The sequence below is a fragment of the Channa argus genome, chromosome 10 (assembly GCF_033026475.1).
Source record: "Channa argus isolate prfri chromosome 10, Channa argus male v1.0, whole genome shotgun sequence".
In the NCBI taxonomy this organism is placed as follows: domain Eukaryota; kingdom Metazoa; phylum Chordata; class Actinopteri; order Anabantiformes; family Channidae; genus Channa; species Channa argus.
The window spans coordinates 12,738,365-12,762,600 of record NC_090206.1 but is presented as its reverse complement, the minus strand read 5'-3'; the positions used below and the strand labels follow the sequence as shown (position 1 = coordinate 12,762,600).

Genomic DNA, 24,236 nt, shown 5'->3' with positions numbered 1-24,236 from the left:
ACTTTTGGCAACAGTTATGAGCAACAGAATCTAATGAAACATACTGTGTTACTTTTCAGCACTTAGTATGAGAGCTTCCTGTATAAACGAGTAACTAAACTTATGGTCAGAATGACACAGACATCAATAACAACAATTTTACAAAAAGCAACATTTTCAAAAAAGTTGATGATCAGTTTGACAGCTTAAAGCAGTCAAAGTTTTAAATCACACTGATGATAATACATTTATTACATTTCCAACCTTTCTGACATTGCAGAGCAACAACAATTTATTACTGAACAGGTGTTTAAGCTATAATCCATCATTACTGCTCTGCCATTATGTCCAGGTTTATTAATACTATCATATTGGTGTTACTTCAAATATGTTTTAGCACTGAGATCATAGTTACTAATGGTGTTGTACTGACTGTGTTATATTCAAAGGAAATACAAAAAAACTCAAGAGGGTAAAAAAAACCCACAATGTAGTGGAAGTGTAGTAAAACAGCACCTTTAACCTCAATGACCTCAAGCCATGTTTTCAATAAAAACAGAAGTTCTTTTTTCTGCCCACCTGTTTTGGTTCAGAAAGTAAAAGAAAGTCTGGTTCTATTTTCACAACTTGTTCAACGTGTACATGGACTAAGTTACTGTACAGAAGGAGTTTCGACCAGCATGTGAAATCCTTTATTCAATCCTGTTTTTTAAGGAACATTTCCAAGTTCAGGATTTAAGTCTTTCAAACGATCTCATGTTACACACATTGTGTTTTCTTTACACTGGCTTCCAGTCAAATTCAGAATCCAGTTCACAATTCGTATTATTTTTCCAGTCAGGCTCCTGCCTACATCACAGAGCTACTGCAACTATGTATGCTTATCCTTTATTAATGCTTTTATTGTTTAATCTTCTATTTTACTGTATAGTTTTCCTCATCGTGTTATTGTAAAGCACTTTTTCGACGTCTACTCTTAAAAGCTGCTATATAAATAAGCCTACTCACATACTTAATTACTTGTTAGGGGGCTGTTGTGTTGCACCAGCAGACACTCAAGCTAGAGTAGGTAGAGTATTATAAATGTGACAATAATATAAATATTATAAATGTTTCTATACTACATGCTTATCAGGTCAGATATGTATAAGAAAAATAACAGATGAACATTAAGTAGAGAACCTAAAGAAATGAGGAAATATCTACAGGAAGAAGACAACTTGTGGGCTTTTTTTTTGGTCTTGTGTGATTAAGTGAGGGACCATGTTGACTTTGTTTCCTCTTTCACCTCCTCACAGACCAGTTCTCACAACTTTTCTTCTGAGGCTGATCACAAACAGGAGACATTTCATACAGTTAAGTGTAGAATGTCCATACTTGTTATATAAAGTTAGTATGAAAGTTCAACTGAACAGTGACGAGACATGAAAGCTGTGGTTGGACTATTGGTGATGCTCCTCTGTGTCTCTAGTGGTGAGTTTGTTTTGTACTACTTAGTGATTCTAGATGTAAAAGCTCAAAAACGGGATATTTGATTTGATTTTGTGTAAATAAAATGCAAAGTAAACGTATAAATTGATGATTTAACAGCTTTTAAACCACTTACAAGTGAGAAAACATCTTTGATCAAAATGGTTTATAACAGTAAATTAATAAATTGAAAAACATGTCTAAACTTGTTTTTAAAGAATTAAAGTCAGCAGTCAGCAGTGGCAGTTCTTTCATTGGTTTTGATATTTGCTCATTTTTACTGGAAGAAAAGGGAATACGAGAAATTGGTTTCTGCAACACCACAACTGACTGACTATTTATAGGATTTATTTTCCATAGTTAAATTGAAGAGTTCCTGTCATCATTATTGTCAGGTTTTTTTTTTATTTCTTTTGTCAGTGCAGTGTAACAACAGGGATTATTACAGTAAAATGTTGGTGTTTGTATCACTGTGCATAATAAAGGTTATTAATTGTAACTCTATGGTCACAGACAGACATGCATTAATACAGATATCCAGTCAGACGTATTATCTGGACTTGTTGCACTTGCCCGAATAAATACTTCATTAATTATTTAAGTGTAAAATTTAATTTCTTTGCCTTCTCTCACAGTCCTGTCCCCGTTTTTAGTTGTCTAGATTTATTTCCTGTCTTTTATTTTGTTGATCCTCCTGTGTCGCTTCCTGTGAGTCTGTTTGGTGTCTTTACCTTCCTCGTTTTGTCCTGATGTTTTGTCCTGATGTATTGTGTGTGTGTGTGTGTGTGTGTGTGTGTGTGTGTGTGTGTGTGTGTGTGTGTGTGTGTGTTTCTCCTATGTTACGTTTTTGCTTGTTTGGATTCTGTCTGTTTCCATCAGTATCCTGCCTGATCTTCGTCTGGCTCTGTCATGGTTTTGGTCTGTGGTTTGGTTCTCCTTTGTTACGTTTTTGCATTAGTTAATCCTCTGCCTGTTTGTTTTACCCTTGTCCCTGTATTAGTTACTCCTGTTAATTTCCCTCTGCCTCTAGTTTAGTTTATGTTTTATTTCCATCTGTCTGTTCATTAGTCCCTGTTTATTTATCGCCTTACCTGTGTGTTAGAATGAGTTATGGTCTTGTCTGGTTCCTGGTTTTCTACACTACTTTGTGTCTGTGTCTGTCTTGTGTGTGTGCACCCCTTTGTTTGAATAGCTGTCCTGTCTGTCGTTTATCCTGTTGGTGTACAGTCTGTTGTTACCTTTTTGTTTGTTCTGTAAGTTATCACCCTCCTCGTGGAGTGATTTTTAGTTGTTACCCTTCCTGTTTCTTTATAAATAAATACTCCTTGCTTTAAACCTCCTCTTGCCGTCTCCTTACTTGGGTCCTTGCAAAATTACTTATACAAACCGTAAAACTTTAAAGGATTTTAACTGTAGTACTGATTGTCTGATTTGAAATCTTTAAACATCATGAATCATATGTATGTTTATTTAGATGACACAATTTCTTATAAACTTGTAAACAGAACTTTTAATTTTAAATCAAATGTGCAGTCTAATCCACAAAATTAGTAAAATTATCAAAATCTTTTAATAATGTTGTTGTTTAAATGTGGTTTAAACATTAATCTGCACTAAATAAAACTGTTTCCTGTGACCGTGCAAAAACAAATTAAACATGTCTACTATGTTACTTTAGCTTGTTAATTTGTAACAATAGAAATGTCTGTAACTACTAATGGTTATAATCTCAAGCCTTAGTTATTTTTTTGGCATCTACTTTTGGCAACAGTTATGATCAACAGAATCTAATGAAACATACTGTGTTACTTTTCAGCACTTAGTACGAGAGCTTCGTGTATAACGAGGAACTAAAGTTATTGTGAGGGCAGTGAATTAAAACAGGTTAGAGCCCCAACACATATATTGTTATTTAACCCAATTGTATCTTAGTTCATATTCTACACTGTTGTTTTGGCACATTAGATTTGCTAGTTTACCTTATTTTGAGACATCTGCACTTCAGTCTTCTGCACACAGACAACATAGTGAGCTTTTATAAGTGTTGTTACTGATATTCGCCACAAGAGGGAGACAGGCAGCGCCGACACACTGTCAGATAGCGCTGAGACGAGACAAGAGACAGAACGATGTTAACAACAGTGTACTGTTTGTCTGTAATTTTGCAGGTAAGCTGACGAGATATTGAATAGAGGTTTAAAGTTTCATATAAAGCAGAGGGTTATGAGTAAAGTGGGAAAGTTGGCCGTTTGCTCCCACTCAGTGTGTGTTGGCACGAGTTAGATGTTAGCAATGACAAGGTAGCAGTTAAGCTAACTCGGCCATTAGGATTAGGACCCTGTACGGTACATTTGATTGAGAAACATCTAAATTGCATTGCATGTAACTGTAAAGATGTCAGGTGTAAGGACTGATGTTGCAGTAGTGCTGTTTCATTATTGGTGCCAAACATTTATTATAATTGTTACGAGTATGTGTTAAATATGCTCAGGTCAGGAGTTTTACAGGCAGCGCCGATACACTGTCATATAGCGCTGAGACGAGACACAGACAGAACGATGTTAACAACAGTGTACTGTTTGTCTGTAATTTTGCAGTAAAGAGAGAGAAACCACAAGATCCTGTCTGCGTGTTTTGTCAAGTGTGCTACAAAATTTGGTGGCCCGTACGGGGATCAGCTGTGCTACTGATAAGACAGTGTGATGTTGCAGAGGCAACACAAACAAAACTGCGCTGGAGCACCTGCAAGACCAGTTGAGTGAGACCCTGGTATCTCTTAGGTTGGAGCAGCTACAAGAGGTGTGTTTGCAAGCAAAAATATCCACTGACAAACAGTCCAAAAAGCACACGCTGATCAGGTTAATAACTGAAGCAGCAGAAATAGCTGTTGAAAATGAGGAAGAGGAAGTGGCTCATGAGTTTTGGGTCCACTTATTAACATATGCTAAAGAGGTGAAGGAAAGAGGTGACCAAGCACAGGGGAAAGGGGCTAGGGCAAGCAAAGATGCTGCTATGTTGGCCAGCTTACAAGAACAATATGCAGAACTACAACTGAGTTTTCAGACCTCTACCAAGAAACTTGAGGAGGAAATGTTGAAGCTAACTAACAGAATAACTCATCAGCAACAAAGTCATGCTTCCCCTCACCAACCAGCTTTGTCCACAGTTACACAGTCACCTGAAGTAACTCTTCGGAGGGAGTTCAAAATTAATGGACAGATTAGAGAAAGAGGGCAGAGGGACAAGCTGTCTTATTCTAACCTCATCCACCAGATTGACATGGGACTAAAGAAAAACCATAGTGAGGCAGAAATTATTGAGGCAGTGGTCCGAGCTGTAAGCCCAGGGTTGAACCTCCGCGATATGCTGGAGATTAAAACAGACCTCACTCTTTCCCAGCTGCGCACCATCTTAAAGGGACATTACAAGGAGGATAGCGCTGTTGATCTGTACCATCGGATGATAAACATCACCCAGGATAATCACGAGTCCCCACAAAACTTCCTCTTTAGGGCAATAGAGCTGAAAGAGAGACTGTTAGCTTCTTCCAGAGAGCCTGGTACAGATGAACAGTACAGCCCTGAGCTGGTTCAAATGAAGTTTGAGAGCGGTGCGGACGGGTTTAATTAGTGACAGTGTGAAATATCAGCTAAAAAATTATCTGGATGACCCAGCCGTCACTGATGACGTGTTGATTGCAAAAACAAATGAAGCAGCCAGCCTAGAGTGGGAACGGCAGCAGAAATTCAGAAAGAACAGTAAAGAACTCAAGGTGAGAGAAATAAAAGCAGAAAGATCACCAGTCCCTGAGACAACAGTGAGAGCAGTTGGTGGTGAAGAACAGTTCTCCTCCATGCCCACCAAAATTAAAATGCAAAAAACACCACCAGCAACCACTCAAATGGAAGCTGAACTGCTGGATACAATCAAAAAACTGAAAGAAGAGATGGAAGAAATAAAAAAAGTTATCCATGGATCTCCTAAGCTTCCAGTAGAGCAGCGAGTAAGCAGCGAACATAGCTGCAGAAAATGTCAGGACAACAAAAAAGGAGAACAGTGTGACCATTGCTTCAAATGTGGGCAAAGCGGTCACTTATCCCGTGGGTGTAGGATGAGGAGGAGTACGGAAAAAAAAACAGCACAGGTAGAATTGTCAGCAAGCACAGCAACAGCAACAACATCAGCAGACAAGAAAAGTAAGCCATCTGGAGATATTTACAAGCTGATTGATGACAGTATCCAAGGTTTAGAGAACAAAAGGGATGTTAGAGCACAAGACATTGGATCACAGAGAAATGACATGATCAGTGTCAGTCTTCTCTCTCCAAGACGCAGAGCGCGGTTGCTCAGCCTGATTGGGAAGAAATTGATGATCACCTGCCTGTTGAACGGGGTTGAGACAAGAGCATTGTGGGACACTGGGTCACAAGTCTGCCTGATAAATAAGAAATGGAGGCAACGGCACATCCCAAATACCATGGTGAAGAGTATTGCAGAGATCCTTGGATCAGAAACACTAGATGGAAGAGCAGTGAACCAGACACCAATCCCCTTCTCCAGGTGGGTGGAAGTTAAATTTAAACTGCCATCAGACCACACCACACAATTGGAACTCTTAGTCCCAATGCTGGTAGCTAATGAAGATGGTGTGGCTGAAGAACCAATTATTGGATATAATGTAATTGAACATCTGTTAGAGAAGGGCATAGACCCACCCCGTGGGGTTACCGAGGTTGTCAGTGCAGCATTCTCTTTTGACTGCAAAAGGACCGAAGTCTTTCTGAAACTAATGAGGAGTGGAGACGACAGGCCATGAGAAGGCATGGTCAAAGGAGGTAAAGAGATTATGACTATTCCCCCAGGTCAGACAAAAGGACAGAGCAACAAGATGTCCTTGCTCACACCCACAGCTCCCGGAGGGGCTGCACATTGAAGAGAGTGTGGTGCGGTTACAGAGAGGCACCTGGTCCCGCTTTACTATCCCAGTGACGAATAACACTGCTCATGATATCTATCTCCCTCCAAGAACCATACTGGGGCAGACCCATGTATTTAAATCCATCTCCCCTGCACCGGCAGAACCGGTGGGAAAGAATGAAATACGAACGGTGAACCAAAAGCCTCAAGAAAAACAGGAAATGGAGACTAAAGAGACAGTGCAAGGAGACATGACAGTGAATGGTGATAAAAATAGCTGGGACCCCCCAGTCCCCCTCAGTCATCTCTCTTTAGCACAACAACAGCAGGTCAAACAGGTCTTCAGGGAGGAGTGTGGAGCTTTTTCTCGGGATGAATATGACGTGGGGACCATTCCATCACTGCAGCTCAAAATACGCCTGAGTGACCCCACACCAGTGAAGAAGACATATGTATCCATCCCCAAGCCACTTCATAAGGAGGTAAAAGAATATCTGGAGGATCATCTCAACAGTAGTAACTGAAAATAATGACATGACAACATCAGTAGCAGAAATCCCTAAAATCACCTTAAGAGAAGCCCAAAGAGAGGACCCCGTGATTGGTGAGGTGCTCAAATATGTCCTGTCAGAACAGTGGCCAAAGAGTAGAAAACAACTCCACAACAATAAGAAAATAGCTGCACTGGTGAGGCAAAAACCAAGACTACACATGGACAGTAATGGGCTGCTATATCGGAAAACTGCCAGTCGAACGCAGCTACTACTGCCAAAGAAATACCACCAGCTTGTGTACAAAGAACTCCATGAGGAGATGGGTCACCTTGGAGTAGAGAGGGTGTTGACCCTTATCAGGGACCGCTTCTATTGGCCTCATATGCAGAGAGATGTTGAGCATCACGTCACGCAGGTGTGCAGCTGTCTGAAAAACAAGCGCCCCACAAAACCAACTAGAGCTCCTCTCTCTAACATCATTACTACATATCCATTCGAGCTGGTGTCCATTTATTTCTTACACCTGGAGAAATGTAAGGGAGGATATGAATATATTCTTGTTGTAATGGACCACTTCACACGGTTTGCTCAAGCTTACCCCTGCTGAAATAAAGCTGCCAAAACAGCTGCTGAGAAAATATTTGGAGATTTTGCACTGAGATTTGGTTTTCCCACAAGACTCCATCATGACCAGGAAAAGGAGTTTGAAGTTTTATTATGGTCAGAATGACACAGACATCAATAAAATAAATTCTATATAAAGCAACAATGTCGAAAAAGTTGAAGATCAGTTTGACGGTTTAAAGCAGTTGAAGTTTTAAATCACACTGAGGATAATACATTTATTACATTTCCAACCTTTCTGACATTGCAGAGCAACAACAATTTATTACTGAACAGGTGTTTAAGCTATAATTCATCATAACTGCTCTGCCATTATGTCCAGGTTTATTAATACTATCATATTGGTGTTACTTCAAATATGTTTTAGCACTGAGATCATAGTTACTAATGGTGTTGTACTGACTGTGTTATATTCAAAGGAAATACAAACAAACTCAAGAGGGTAAAAAAACCCCACATTGTAATAAAAGTGTAGTACAACAGCACCTTTAACCTCAATGACCTCAAGCCATGTTTTCAATTCAAAACAGAAGTTCTTTTTTCTGCCCACCTGTTTTGGTACAGAAAGTAAAAGAAAGTCTGGTTCTATTTTCACAACTTGTTCAACGTGTACATGGACTAAGTTACTGTACAGAAAGAGTTTCGACCAGCACGTGAAATCCTTTATTCGCTCCCGTTTTTTAAGTACCACATTGCCAAGTTCAGGATTTAAGTCTTTCAAACGATCTCATGTTACACACATTGTGTTTTCTTTACACTGTCTTCCAATCAAATTCAGAATCCAGTTCAAAATTCTTGTTATTACTTTTCTAGTCAGGCTCCTGGCTACATCACAGAGCTACTGCAACTATGTATGCTTATCCTTTATTAATGCTTTTATTGTTTAATCTTCTATTTTACTGTATAGTTTTCCTCATCGTGTTATTGTAAAGCACTTTTTCGACGTCTACTCTTAAAAGCTGCTATATAAATAAACCTACTCACATACTTAATTACTTGTTAGGGGGCTGTTGTGTTGCACCAGCAGACACTGAAGCTAGAGTAGGTAGAGTATTATAAATATGACAATAATATAAATATTATAAATGTTTCTATACTACATGCTTATCAGGTCAGATATTTATCAGAAAAATAACAGATGAATAATAAGTAGAGAACTTACAGAAATGAGGAAATATCTACAGGAAGAAGACAACTTGTGGGCTTTTTTTTGGTCTTGTGTGATTAAGTGAGGGACCATGTTGACTTTGTTTCCTCTTTCACCTCCTCACAGACCAGTTCTCACAACTTTTCTTCTGAGGCTGATCACAAATAGGAGACATTTCACACAGTTAAGTGTAGAATGTACATACTTGTTAAATAAAATTAGTGTGAAAGTTCAACTGAACAGTGACGAGACATGAAAGCTGTGGTTGGACTATTGGTGATGCTCCTCTGTGTCGCTAGTGGTGAGTTTGTTTTGAAGTACTTACTGATTCTAGATGTAAAAGCTCAAAAATATGTAATATTTGATTTGATTTAGTGTAAATAAAATGTTCCATAAAGTTATAAATTGATGATTTAACAGCTTTTAAACCACTTATAAGTGGGAAAACATATTTGATCATAATGGCTTATAACAGTAAATTAATAAATTGAAAAACATGTCTAAACTTGTTTTTAAATAATTAGTTTCACACTAATCTCTAACTTTCTAACTAACTAAAAGCTTTGTGTGTTAATTTTAAATCACGGTTTCATTATTACACAGTGTATTACCAATTCCAAAAAAGTTTGGAGGATGTATAAAATGTTTTGTAGCATCCCCTCTTTTTTAACAACTGTCTGTAAATGTCTGGGAAGTGAGGAGACCAGCTGCTGGAGTTTTAGGAGAGAAATGTTGTCCCATTCTTGTCTGGTGCAGGATTTAGATGCTCAACAGTTGTGGGCCTTTGTTGCTGTACTTTTCATTTTTTGATGCACCAAATGTTTTCTATTGGTGAAAGGTGTGTTCTGCAGGCAGAGTTCAGCACTAGACGTCTTTCTCTGCAAAGCCAGGCTGTTGTGGTGGATGCAACATGTGGTTTTGCATTGTCTTGCTGAAATATGCAAGACCTTCTCTAAAAGGGACGTTGTGTAAACCTTTATGTATTTTTCCCCATTGATGGTCCCTCTCCAGAACTGTCTGCTGATATCAAGCTGGATGGTTTTTCAAGCAGTGCTGCCTGACGGCCCAAATATCATGCACATCCAGTTTTGAACTTGTTTTTAAACAACGGCAGCTGCCGTGTAATTAAAATTTATTCATTCAAATATTCAAAACACTATCCTCATCTTTTTAAACACTTTTGTAGTTTCCATCACTGTTCACAGATCTGCTTAACTTTCAGAAGAAAACCTTTTTGCAACACATGACTGGTTGTTTCTGTGGGTTTGGCAGCAATTCGTCATTAATATTGTAGGAACTGAAATGTAAGAAATATTTAGAAATTCTATGTCAAAATCTCCAGGTGTGGAAACCTACTGTGATGTCAGACAGAATGGAGCTCAATCCTATGGAGCTTTGGGAGGAGCTGTGGTTCTCCATGTGATGGACAACACTGCAGGAAAACAATTCCAATTGAAGAAGAATAACAAAAACATAATTCATTGGAATAAGAAGTAATTTGTGTATAATAAGATACAGGACAGATCCTTCTTTACTTCCAGTAATGGAACATTTAGAATCAGTGAACTGAGCAGAATTGATGGTGGTGAATATAAACTTCATCTGTTTGATTCAAATGGAAAAAACTCAGCTCTGAGAATTCAACAGTTGTCTATTCAATGTAAATACTTTTATTTAAATTTTTGTTACCTATCAAATAATTAGAAGCATTGATCAAGTGATCTGATGTCATGTGATGAAGTCATGTGATGTTTCTTTCAGCTCCTGTGTCCTCTGTCCTGCTAGTCTCTGAGTGTCTGTCTCAGGGAGAGATGAGAGGAGGGGACAGTCCTCAGTACAGCTGGACTCTGGATGGACACACACTGACAGATGCTGAGCTCCTCTCTGGAAATAATGAGACTAACAGCATCACTCTGAAACAACAGGTCTCAGGAAACCTGGTCTGTTCAGTCAGGAATCATGTTAGCAGTGTTTCCAAAGAAGAGACGATATTTGACTGTGGTGAGTGAGAACATGGTAAGAACATGGCTGATCTGTTTCTTTGCCCACAGGCTTCATATTTATTAACTGCACCTCCAATGGGAAACAAATATCACAGTGGGTGTTTAAAGCTAATAACATACTGTGTATGTTATGTGGAAAACATTGGGCTGCAAAGTCCATAACAATTTAAGTTCGTATTTGGACACACATTTTTTTCCCCTATGTAAAGATATATGACTTTTGTAGGTTTGTCTATTTTAATTATTTTTCCATTGTAGTTTTACACTAATGTTAATATACCATTATAGATTTATAGGTATATTCACATATGATCTGGTGTTTAATCATATCAATCATGGAAATAAAACCTTTGTACTAATCAGATTATAAATACAAACATAATTGTTTTAAAACAATATTTTAAAACAATATTTTTCCCCAAATTTTCACAGTGGTTTCAAACCTTACAAAGCATTAATTAAAAAGAGCTTTAATTACTTTCTAGTGTCACTATTCTGCACTGTTTGTTTCAACAAATGCAAAATCAGAATTAATTTGATTTATTTACACATTAGCTTTTATTGGAGTGACCAGTGGAGGGCGACAGAATCTTAGGAGACTACAGAGAAGAGAAAGAGGAGGAGAAAGAGAAGGAGGACCAGGAACATTACAGAAACATGCACTTTAGTGAAAAGGTTCATATTTAGCACTGTGTGAATGTGCATTTCCACTCAAACTAATTCAATGATATTGGGGTTGACAGGTTAAAGACGTTTAAAACAATACACGTCAGGCCACTGATAAACCAGAGAATTAGCTGTAATAAACAGGCTTAAACAATTTAACCAAATCCCCAAATTTTACTTTGTTTACAGTTGTTCAGTTTGAGGCATGTTTTTTTTTTTTTTATACTTCCTTACTAATTTTGCAGATTTAAACTACATTTTTCTGTCTGTACATTTTTTTTGAAGTTCCACGATGCTGTTGAACTAATGTATCTTTAAGTTAATATTAAGTAAAACTAATTTTTTACTATAATATTTATCATACTGCACATTTCATAATTTGAAAATCGCATTCACTGTGTCAGTAGTAATTATTAAATTTCAGAGAATTTATTTTGATATAATTTACAGGTACCCGTCAGTGTCAGTTGTAAACGTCTGTAAATTCAACTTAGGCTATGTAACTTACTGTAACTGAAGATTATTATCACGCAGTACAGAACAGTTTTTAATGTCCTTCATATAATAATATGAGCAATGTTGTATTATGTGCTTATATTATTTAATTTTAAATTTTTTTACAAATAGTGAAATGAATGAATGTCGGATTGTGTCACCTGGACTTAGAAAGATCTGTGTGGGTATAAATGAATTTCTTAACATTGTTACATCAGTATCTTAGAAATGTCAGCTGTCCTGTTGCAGGTTAAATGGGAAGTAAAGCTCACACCACTTCCTTTTCTTCTTTCTACTGTCAGAAAGACAAACAAAATTGTCCTGCTTCTTTTTCACACATTCTCCTTTAACGAAACATGGTTGGAACAGGCTGAAAGGGTCAACAGCTGCTGCACACTGAGGAGACATGGAAGCAGTAGTTGGACTGTTGGTCGCGTTACTAGGAGTCTCCCATGGTGAGCTGTTCAACTTTTATTATGTGGCTCTTTTACAGATAAATTTTTACACAGCAAAGGAGCAAAATGAAAAGACTGAAAAGACATTAGCTTCAATTATACATGAATGCATAAATAAATACAACAGTTATAAAGTTTGTATTTTTAGGTCTAATATTTTCTATTATATTATATTTTCAATTTGTCAATCATTTAATTAAATGACAAAGTTTGGTCTTTTTGAACAAGTTGGTTAAGTTCCCATTTAACCATGGCAGTGTGAGAATGAACCCACACCAACAATAACAGGACACTGAAGTAGCTACGTGTAAATACAATTTAAATATATAAATTGAACATTTAGTTTTCATGCTGTGATGTGTCAAATGCTCTGTAAAAAAACTCTGTATACAATTAATTTAGATTTGTAAGTACAGTTATAAGAAGGGCTTGTTTGCATAATGATGTGCAAGAAAGTTTTACTAATCCACTATTTCTCATTTAAGTCAAACTTTACACAAGTCTAAAACATTTGTTAGAAAACTGTGACATTTATGATTTACAAAACTGACTCTCCAGGTGTGGAAACCTACTGTGATGGCAGACAGAATAGAACTCAGTGCTATGGAGCTTTGGGAGGAGCTGTGGTTCTTCATCTGATGGACAACGCTGCAGGAAAAAAAATCCAATGGAAGAAGAACAACACAAACATAATGTATTGGAATAACAATACATTTGTGTATAATGAGATACAGGACAGATCCTTGTTTACTCCCAATAATGGAAAAATTAGAATCACTCACCTGAGCAGAATTGATGGTGGTGAATATAAACTTCAGCTGTTTGATTCAAATGGACAAATATCAGCTCTGCGAATTCTACAGTTGTCTATTCAAGGTAAATATGTTTTTTGTTGAGTTTTTTTACTTGTCTAATAATTAGAAGCATTGATCAACCACATGCTGTTATGATCTAATGATACACAACACTGTAGATGTCACGTCCTACATATGTCCATATTCTGTGTCTGTTTCATTCTTTGAAACTGAAGAATATCAAAAGTCATGTGATGTTTCTTTCAGCTCCTGTGTCTTCTGTCCTGCTGGTCTCTGAGTGTCTGTCCCAGGGAGAGATTAGGGTGTCCTGCTCCTCTGAAGGAGGGGACAGTCCTCACTACAGCTGGACTCTGGATGGACACACACTGACAGATGCTGAGCTCCTCTCTGGAAATAATGAGACTAACAGCATCACTCTGAAACAACAGGTCTCAGGAAACCTGGTCTGTTCAGTCAGGAATCAAGTCAGCAGTGTCTCCAAAGAACAGAAGACACCTGACTGTGGTGAGTGAGAACATGGGTAGACAGCCTGATGATGTTGACACTGATGATGTCAGGTCATGGCTGATCTGTTTCTTTGTCCACAGGCTTCATATTTATTAACTGCACCTCCAATGGGACACAAATATCACAGTGGGTGTTTAAAGCTAATAACACACTGTGTATTGAACCAACAACAAACCCTACAACCTCCACACACACTGTGGGTAAGGAGACTGATATAATGTCAAGTAAACCCACCATTGGTGGGCTGCGACAATTTGTGGCGACTCTCCTCAGCCTCTTATCTCTCCAACCCCATTAATAAGGGGAGACTTCATTGTCAGGAACTTTAGATTTTTCAATGCAGCCACTCACCAGGAGCCACAGTCCTGGTCATTCTTGATAATCTCACTGAACTGTTACACTCTCTCTCATCCTCCATCATTCAGTGATTGTCCATGTGGGGTCATGTCACATTTCAGTCTGAGCTGACAAGAAGGGATTTTAATGACATGTTCACCTTTCTCAGCACCTGGCAAGGTACAAGGTGGCAAGTCTGTTTTCATTTCGGGCCTTAATCCCACATTAAATAGGGGAATAGGTCGTTTCCGCAGAATCCTCAGCCTCCACACTTGGCTCCAGTATGGTTCCAGGTCTCATGATTTTGGGTATATTGACAATTTTAATCTCTTCTTGGGCAGATGCTCCCTTTTTAGGAGTGATGGGATGCCAATATTCAGCATGCTGTTTGGTCGGCCCCACATCATTGACCTCGCCACTTAAAATCCTCAGTCTCCTCCGTTTCATGTCTATCCCATAGATCTATTCGCCCCTCCAATTAATCCGCTTTCTCGCCTTTGCAGTCGTGAACTTGTGTTTTCTACTGATCTAGGTCCACTCCCAACTGCTACCAGCCATGCTCATTCCAGATTACCACTGGGGAACAAACCTGCCACGAATCTGTCTCCCATGTTAGCAGCGAGTTAATATGAGATCTCTCTCTAATAAGACTTTCATTCTTAATGATTTCATCACCTCTATGGACATAGATTGTGGCTGAACTGTGCCCACTCGATTTTGACTGCTTTAGTTGCCCCAGAACCAGTGGACATGATGGTGGACTTTCTGCCTGTGAAGTGCTCCTGTTTAAACTTTGTGGCCTATTCCCAGTTTTATTTGCTGTCTTTTATCGCCCTCCAGGAACTGCTAGTTCTTTCATGTTGGAAATTTCAGATTTTTTATCTGGTCTATTTTAAAGCATGATAGAGTTGTTCTTTCTGATGACTTCAATATTCACGTTGAACAAATCTTCTAATAATCATGCTAGGGAACTTTTAAATATAATTAACTCTTTTAATTTTCAGCAACATGTAGCTGTGGAAACTCATACTGGTGATCACACTCTTGATCTTGTTTTTATACTGGGTGTTGGGATTTCAGAAACAAAACTATTGGATTTGTCTGTATCTGACCTGCAAACAGCCTGTCTTTAAGAAATCTGATCTTGATCCTTCTATCTTCATCCTTTTTCAAATTGCCATTTGTATCCAAAATGCTAGAAAAATTGTTCAGGCAGCAGTTGCTGACAGTTTTGGAAACTAATAACAATTCTGAAAAGTTCCAATCAGGTTTTGGCAAAAACCACAGCACAGAGACAGCTCTTCTACATGTCACAAATGACCATCTCATTAAGGCTGCCTCTAGCTTATGTTATCTTCTAGTGCTTTTGCATTTAAGTGCTGCGTGTGACACAGTATATCATAATATTGTGGTGGATAGACTGAGGCACTGGCTGGGTATGTCGTGCACAGCGATAAAGTGGTTTACTTCACATTTGTCGAATAGGAAATCTTGTGTCTCCATTGCCCATTATATGTCATTCCTCTATCCCTCTGAGTATGGTATTCCCCAATACGCAGATATAATATTTCATTTCATTTTTATGACGATGATGCTGTATCTCCCCATTACTCCCATGGACCACAGTAGGCTGAGTTCTGTACAAGATCATATGTCTGATATTAGTCCTTGAATTTTCTTTAGTTAAATTCAAATAAATCTGAAATTCTCATAATTTGACCTGAAAATATTTCCAGTAATATACTCCCATCCTTAGGGCCTTTATAAAAATTCGTTAAGCCAGTTGTCAGAAATCTTGGTGTTTTATTCAACTGCAACTTGAGTTCTGAGAACCACATTACTAAAGTAGTTCAGTGGTGGTTTTATTATCTTATGAATATTGCAAAAATCAGACCTATGTTAAGATTTAATGATGCTGAGACTATTATTCATGCTTTTATCGCCTCTCGTCTAGATTATTGCAATAGCTTATTTTCCTCACTTCACCAAAAAGACTTGAAATGTTCAGAACTCAGCAGCTAGGCTCCTGACCAGAACCGGGAAGTTCAGCCACATTACGCCTTGTCTTGCATCTCTACATTGTCTCCCTGTCCAGCTTAGGATACATTTTATGATTTTATCAATTACTTATAAAGCACTGCGTGGTTTTGTGCCATCCTATATTTCTGATCTTTTATTTCCCTATGTGCCATTACGAAACTTAAGATCATCAGAGAGCAGATTGTTGTCTGTTCCAACTTCCCGGTTAGAAAGCAAGGGGGACAGAACATTTTCCATCATGGTTCCAAAACTGTGGAATGACCTACCTGAGTATGTGTAATCTTTTAAGTCTCATCTTAAAATGCATTTTTTATCATATTGCCTTCCCTGAGATGTGAGATCCTTCTTTTAGTAGTATATTCTATCTATATTACATGATGTAATTTTACATTGTTCTTTTCTTTGATTTTATATTTAACCTGATTTTATTTATTTATTTATTTTTATTGTTTCCTTTTACTGTACAGCACTTTGTACTTTGTTTGATAGGTGCTTTATAAATAAAGATATTATTAATACCACCAATAATATCTCCAAACTGCTTCAGATGTCCAGTGGTTTATTAGTAAGTGAGAACTAAATCTGCTGTAGTGAATTAATTCGTATCGTTCTCCCACCTTATTCATTTGTCTACACACTAACACCTGTATTTTGCTATTTATGTATCCGTGTTTGTTTTGTGTCTTTTATTCTTTAAACAGGTAATATGCCAGTATTGGCTGGTGTACTTACAGCACTGGTTCTTCTCTTAGTGATTGGGCTGGCAGTCATCTGTACTCAGACTAAAAAGAAAAACAACAAACCTAAAGGTACAAAACAAAAAATCAGAATCAGAAATACTTTATTAATTCCAGAAAGATAATTGCTTCTCTCCAAGACTTTTGAATCATTGCAAGTGTGTTTGTTTTCCTTGACAGGTTTAAATAATAATTTGTACAGTCAAGTTTGAAACTGCACTGCCCTCACTAAATATATCTAGTCATGTCACAACGTCATGATGCTTTTAATATTTCATGTGTCATTCCACCCTTCTCTTGAGCAGATGAAGATAATGAACAAGAAGTGACCTATGCAGATGTCAGGATCATGCAGCAACAGGGGAGGCAGCTGCAGCAGACAGCAGAGGTGGAGGTGGAGTACGGCCAAGTCAGGTTTTCTGGTCGGCCTCAGCAGACTGTCAAACCATGAGGAAATGATGTGTTTATGCCAAGGTCCACAGAGACAGGTAGTACTGAGTGTTGACTTCACCAAGACTGTACCACTGATGGTGGAGGGAGGAAGGAGGTTATTTCTTAGTGATTTTACACACAAACCATGAAAGTTCATATATATATTTGTTGTTTTCTTTACTTTTGGATTAAAACCACAAATGAAATCATCAAATCTTAAATGACCTACAGGCTTAACATTATCTGCCACTAAGCAAAGGTACAAATAATTTTACATCATTTGAACAAACTATTTTTTAAGCATCCCCCAATTTTTCTGTTTATCTTTATTGTATTTTTTGTTTTTTACTCTGATTTATAACATTCAAAGTTTTATTTTACTCCTAAAGTTTGGAAAACTTGCAGTAAAGATAAATTATAACAAAGATTAAGAATGTGCATGTAATGTATTTATATTCTGCATAATCTCTGAAATGAAAGACGATTCATTAGCAGTACAGTGCAGTGTGTGTGTGTGTGTGTGTGTGTGTGATTATTAATGTTCAATAAGTTCAGGTTTTGGCCTAGAGATATATTTTGTGAGAAATATGTTGTCTCTCAGGAAGTTCTTAATGAGCAAGTACATAGTTTCCATGATGTAAAAACTTCTGTTTTGTTGTTGTTGTTTTTGTTGTTGTTGTTGTTTTTAAGACCTCAGCTTTTATTCATTTACTTATGAAAACCACAGTTAACAAACCATTTGTGTCACAATAACATATCATTAATGCAGTGATACATTTGAGTGTACATGTATTACTGCTGTTTTATAAAGATTGGAACAGACTAAAAATGAGTTAATAAAAAAATAACTAATGTAATTATATTTCTAAATTGCCAGAAAACTTAAATTGGTTAATGGTTTAGAATGGTCACTTTGCGCTTTTTACACTTTAGTGTTTCCTTAAAGAGCAGCAGAGAATAAACATCTTGGAATTGACTGTGTTTCTTTTGTTCCTTTAATAAAACGATCAGAGAGCTGACAAAACTGGGACAAATGTAGTGTCACTGTAGAATTTAATAGATGCAGGAACATGGAGTTTAAACAGGAAGAAACTTTATATGAGGTTCTTAGAACTTGAGATGGCATTCATCTTTTAACAAAATCAAATTACGTTTATATATTTAGTTAAATGCATTTCCTATGTATCTGCCTCCACTTCAAAATGTACATGATAGAAATAGGTAATTACTCAGTTGGAATCCATCTGATCTGTTTTAACCTCCAACTGTCAAATCTGCAGGAGTAACATTTACATCTTTAGTTGTGCTGTTTCTGCTATTTCTACAGTGACTCAGTGCTTCCTACTGTAACTTAACCACTGTGCAGCTCACATCACCTCATGGAGCACAGTTTAGTGACAGTACCTTCATACAGTATATTGTCTAAATAGTTGCAGAATAAAGGCAAATCATACTAAAAGCCTTGGATGCTTAGTTTTCACACAATGTTGTTTTTAGGTTCTGCACCATGGACCATAATTGTTCACCAAGTCTGTTACCTTACCTGAGTTTAGCTTTCTTCATTTCCTCTCTGAGACTCATTTACGTTTTCAGTTTTGGTGATATGATCTGTCTTTGTAGTTAAGGAGACACCTTGTGATTTTATCTGCATGGGTTTAATTAAAGACAGGGGCGATTATTTGATAGTTTAAGGTTAAAGGTCGACAGCCATCCACTAATTTCAGATGATCAGCAGTGCCATAAAATTGGTGTTTATGATCCACAATGGTTGTAGTGTTTTAAACACAGTTGAACTTCCAACTGACATAAACTGAGCAAATAATTAACAACAAAGTGTAACAAAGCTGCTCCAACAATTTTCAGTCAATTTTCATTTGATCAGTCAGTTGCCCTATATGAAATCTTTATGGATAACAAATAGTTAAGTATTGTCTCTTCTGTTTTAACATGTGCGCAAAAATCGATTTGATTTTTATCATTGTTGTGACACTTGCATGTGATGCTGCATTACCATACGAAAGCCATTAATTCATAAAACCAAGACTTTGACTGGTGCCAGTTCTTCAGAATTGGTTTCGTAAAGTAAAGTAAAGTAATAGTAAAGTTAATAGATCGATTCTAAATTATTTTTCTATTTATTCAGTATCTGTTGTTGTTTTATGGAAGGGTTAGACGCAGTCCAGATTGCTGTTGCCAACAGAGACTGTCTCAGTTCTCCAGTTGCTTGCTGCTCCATTCATAAACAAATCACTCCAGCTTGGGACTGCTAAGCTGCTACCTAAGAACAACAAGCAGAACCCGAACTGTATTGTAAAGTTTTCTCCCTCTGCTTTTTTCTTTTTATTAGTTTACTCTTTTTTTTAAATATCCCTCTATTCCTTTTTGCTCAACTTCCCTTCACTGTTCCCTCCCTCCTGTCCTTCTCTGCTCTCTGTCTTCAGCTTCAGCAGGGCTGGACCACTGACACTCTTCAGTGTGATCCTGTCAGGGAAGGAGTGTGTGTGCGTGCGCATGTCTCCATTGGGAACACTTTTTTTTACTTAGAGAACTGTTTGGGAGTGGTAGGCAGACTTTTTCAGAGTGTGAGAGAGGAGAGAGAAGAGACCCCTGTGTTGCTGTGATTTGACTAAACAAACAGCCGGACTCAGAGCAGCACATCCCGGGACAGCAGAGATTAACCTCAGACTCTGAACATCTGAGGGATCTATACATCTGAAGCAGCAGCCCCTGTAGAGGCGAGCAGCTGGAAATCTCTCCTCTGATTTCAGAAGGAGGAGACCGACGGCTGGCTGTCCAACTCTTTGGACAGAGTGGGAAGACTTGTCTGTGCGTCTAAGATCACTCTGAAGGTAAGTTGTCTTACTTCTATGTCACAGTCAATTCAACAATTTTACTTTTAGTCAGGCCTGTTTAGAAGCTGTTGGGAGAAGTAATGATTTGCTGTACACCGTTGTAACAAGGCGTAGCTGTCTGTCACAGAACTTCATAGAAAGGATGCAACTCATCCTTACAGTTTAATACCTGACAGCCAAAAAATATCGAGTTTGAACACTACAGTGTATCTTGTTTCTGATGTTGTTGCTGCTGTAGTTAAATGTAATTCTGTTACCTCTGTTTGTGGTATTTGTTACCCACATCTGTTTGCACAGGACGAATAACAATATCAGAATAACAATGTCAAAGTGTGTGAGCAACCTGTTCAAATACCAACATGATGATGGTTTGCATCTTTGTACACAGGAACCTTTTCACACTTTGTACAGTGCAACTTTAACAATGTTTACCTTCTCGCTAAGAAAACCAGTTTGACACGGTGTCCCGGGGTCCCAGATACACACACTGTGTGCTTTATAGTACAAGCTGTTTGTACGCACTCCACTTTGTGCTTGACTGCTAAAGGACTTGTTTATACAGCCCTCTCCAGTCACCCTGAGTGAACTGAAGGTTCTCACTGCTTAAAGCCATCAGTCTTCCTCCAATAAAACCGTCTCTAGAAAAAAAAAAAGTTCTCCATAGCTACATAGAAAAGCCATGGCTTTGCAGTGACAGACCTGTCATCAGCGTTGTCTGTCTTGAAGTGTGAAGGGACCTCCTTTTAGTGAGAACACATACTGTACCAGCTTAACTTTGTAGCCTTATGCCTCGATCCCCCTTTTAAATGTAAGACCGAACAGACTTAAACGACCTGATGATTCACCTCCCACCATTCATTGCAAGACATGGTTTGAGTTCTGTGAATGAGTTACATTATAGCTATTAGAGACCTATTTCATGGCTGACACACATGCCTGCCATGTCTTTCCACTCTAACTGGACATATGTTCTGCAGATGAAAGCATTTCCACTTTGCTTCTGATGTGATTCTTAGTTGTTGGTTTGGTTATCTGAACATACTCCATCACATACAGCACACTCCACATCTTCTGTTTACAGATGACCTTTCTGATACGAGGGCATCAGAATTGACATCAGCTGTGATCAAAACAACGTTAGCATGTGTTTTGTGTCTGCTGCTCTCCTCCTCTTCAGAGAGGAGTTTAATTTTGAAGTTTTTGATCTTGTCTGGCTCTGCAGATATTTTGGTACAGGAACTGTCTTTGACTGTTGTTGCACATGAGCTGCCGGGAAACTGCACTGATGTCATACGTTTACCATCAGTGCTATTAGAATTCATTGCATTTATATCATAGCTTTACTATCTGCGACAGGCTTCTTGTGGAACATTTCCCAGCGCAAAAGTATTTACTTTGATGAATTTTTATGGCACAGAAATGTAAATGTCTCCTGGCTCAGACCTAATCCTTCACCATCAGCTGTTTCCTGGCTCTCTGCACTATCTGCCAGCCGCTCTGAGAAAATGTGCTTCACATTATGACCATGCAGAAAACATGCCAGGAGTCTGATTCAGCTGACATATGCTTCAGACCGCTGATATGTAACAGTTTGAGCTCAGCAGCTGACGTTTTGAAACACATTGATCTCATTCTGTCCACTTGTGATTTATCCTGTGTGAGCTGAACACACAGCTGTTGAACAACCACTCTTTGAAAACTAGTGTCAGTCTTGTATATATCTGGCTCAAGTGTTCCCTTTTTTGACTTTTTTGAGCTCTCATGCATTATAACATGTCACGATTTTGAAATCTTGCCTTGTGATTGAGTCATATAGTGCTGTGATACTGCATCCTGTATGGCTGCAGGTCCATCTGGCCTCCCCCTCTTTTCCTCCTTCTCTCCTTCACACTCATTGATACTGCACTGACAGGCAGCTGCATCTCATCTTCACCGCTACTCCTGCAGGACGGCTTCTCGAGGAAGTTTTTTTTATGACTTATTACACCAAAATCTTTGCAGAAATTCAGCTTTGAATATCATGGAAGTTGTTATTTTTTAGACATGTAACAAATGCTGTGCTAAAATATGGGCAGAATTGTGTCAAATAACTAGTGGCATTTAGTACTGGACTTAATTAAAATATTACATAATTCCCATTTTATGCTTTTACACACAGTGGTACATTTTAGTGGGGTTTTCTTTTACTCTATACTGCACCCTATTGTGAATCACTTACTTAATTACACCTGAACTTTGTGAGAATCGTGACATGAAAGAAATAGTAAGGGGAAAATGCTGTAGTGTCAATAACTTTATATACTAAGATTGTTGTAATGCAGTCAAACTCAACATTTCTGGGTAAATTTTACTTTAGTTGTTTAAATAGACACAAGGACTAGAATAACAGTGTACCTCTGTGAACCAATCAGAGTTTAAAACTACTGTACATGCTTGTTTGGTCTTACGCACAAGCCCTAAGCAGTCAAATAACTTCATCTGCATCAAAGTTACAATTTCAGTAGAAATCAAAATCTGCCAAATAGCAATTTTAGAGCTCCGTAATTTGCATATTATATGTGATTTAAACATGCTGCAAAGACTACAGCCAACTAGCATGTACATTTTGTACCTCCATTAGAGGACATGACTGTGTATATGGAAACTATGAACAAAATGATGTCACAGAGACCTTGCCTGTCTTAAATCATTCTGATTAGTTTGTTTTCATTTTCTACAATGGCCATGTCATAGTGAAAATAGTCTCATATTCATCCATCCATTATCTGTAACCACTTATACTGTTCTGGGTCATGTGGGGCTGGAGCCTATTCCAGCTGCCATTGGCTGAGAGACAGTGTACACCCTGGACAGGTCAACAGTCCATCACAGGGCCAACACAGACAGACAACCATTCAGACTCACATTTAACCACTAACCACCCTGCTGCCCACCACTGTGGATTTAACATGCTGAATTAGCTAAAAAGCTGCCAACAGGCTGCCCTTTGGCTTTGTGTGTTACTTTATAAGTGATAGTTCACCAAGAATTAATCTAGCACATTTGTAATTCCTCATAAAAATTGATTCTCCATCTGTATGGTAAGAACAGCTAACTGTTTGGAGGCTTATACCATTTATCATGCACACTTGAGAGTACCATGTCCTCTTAAACTGTTTAAAACTGGGTTTCCAGGAGTAGTCTTCCATCCCAGTATGGTGCTAATGTTAGAAAACGACTACATAAGGAAAAATAGAGACTTTCAGCAGGACGTTTTGGTCAGATTCTTAAAACAAAAACTTTCTCTCTGGGGTTTGTGCTTTCCTTGCTCCAACAAAAACATGCTGGAAATGGTGATACAGTGCAGTGAAACAGGAGGAGAGAAAGGCAAAGAAAAACAGCCTGTTGCTTTCCCAAGATAAGAATATTCCACACAATGGAACATCAAGACTAATTTGGCATGTAAGTGTAAGGAAAGTGCTCTATGCTCACATGCTGCACTTAGAATAAATGGTAACTGAGAATATTGCTACCTGTCACTCCTCATAAGTAAAAAACAATATATTAGAGCTATTATAATGTAAACCCTTAAATGTTCTTGGAGCGGCTGGTGTTACGTAAGAAAGGGAAGATGGGGTGTTGTACCTGGCACATGGAAGAAGTCTTGAAAACATGGGAGGATGTAGTGCAGCTACAGCTGCCCAGCTGTCCAGTGCCAGTCCAAGCCCGGTAGAAATTGGGGGGGTTGTGTCAGGAAGGGCGTAAAAACTGTGCCAATTCAACATGCGGACAATGATTCGCTGTGGTGACCCTGAACTCACTGTATAAGCCGAAAGGAAAAAAATAAATAAAATGTTTGTTCAGAAACAGTTTGTATTGGCCGGTACTGGAGTAAATTACAGACAAAATTACAGAATTACAGAAGATTTAAACTGATATCAAACACTAGCCACTTCTAAGGCCGTCGTTCTACAACCATTAGTTTTACCCAGAAGCCCTTTACACCCCCCTGTCCCACCACTACAAACAGCATTTACAACTCCGTTTGAAATAAAGCAACCCAAAATCCACAGTTTCCCAAACATGTGTTGCTTCACCAGGAGTACAGATTCACTTTGGTTGCTGAGGAAAGACCCCACAGTCACTGTGGGCAGCTAAAATAATTTAATAGGGGATTTTTTTGCACAATAATCTGATAATGCAAATTTGAGATGGCGTCTGTGCTGCCTAAGGCTCTTAAGTTACAGGATGCAAGCTGTTATTTGCTGATAGGGCATTTTCAAAGTCT

At 38.2% G+C, this 24,236-nt stretch overlaps 1 protein-coding gene across 3 annotated transcripts; it reads left to right on the top strand.

Annotated features, from left to right (window-relative positions):
* Nucleotides 1-8,650: 8,650 nt before the first annotated feature.
* Nucleotides 8,651-18,087, top strand: LOC137133772 (T-cell surface antigen CD2-like). 3 transcript variants are annotated; one of them, XM_067517681.1, is made up of 9 exons: nt 8,651-8,932; nt 9,974-10,291; nt 10,393-10,632; nt 12,098-12,250; nt 12,809-13,126; nt 13,312-13,569; nt 13,653-13,772; nt 16,650-16,757; nt 16,991-18,087. In XM_067517681.1, the coding sequence occupies exons 4-9, from the start codon at nt 12,202-12,204 to the stop codon at nt 17,134-17,136; spliced, it is 999 nt and encodes a 332-aa protein (XP_067373782.1). In that variant the 5' UTR covers nt 8,651-8,932; nt 9,974-10,291; nt 10,393-10,632; nt 12,098-12,201; the 3' UTR covers nt 17,137-18,087. The 3 variants fall into 3 exon arrangements, with proteins under 3 accessions (XP_067373782.1, XP_067373783.1, XP_067373784.1); XM_067517682.1 differs by lacking the exon at nt 9,974-10,291; XM_067517683.1 differs by lacking the exon at nt 13,653-13,772 and having other exon boundaries at nt 8,662-8,932.
* Nucleotides 18,088-24,236: the final 6,149 nt, after the last annotated feature.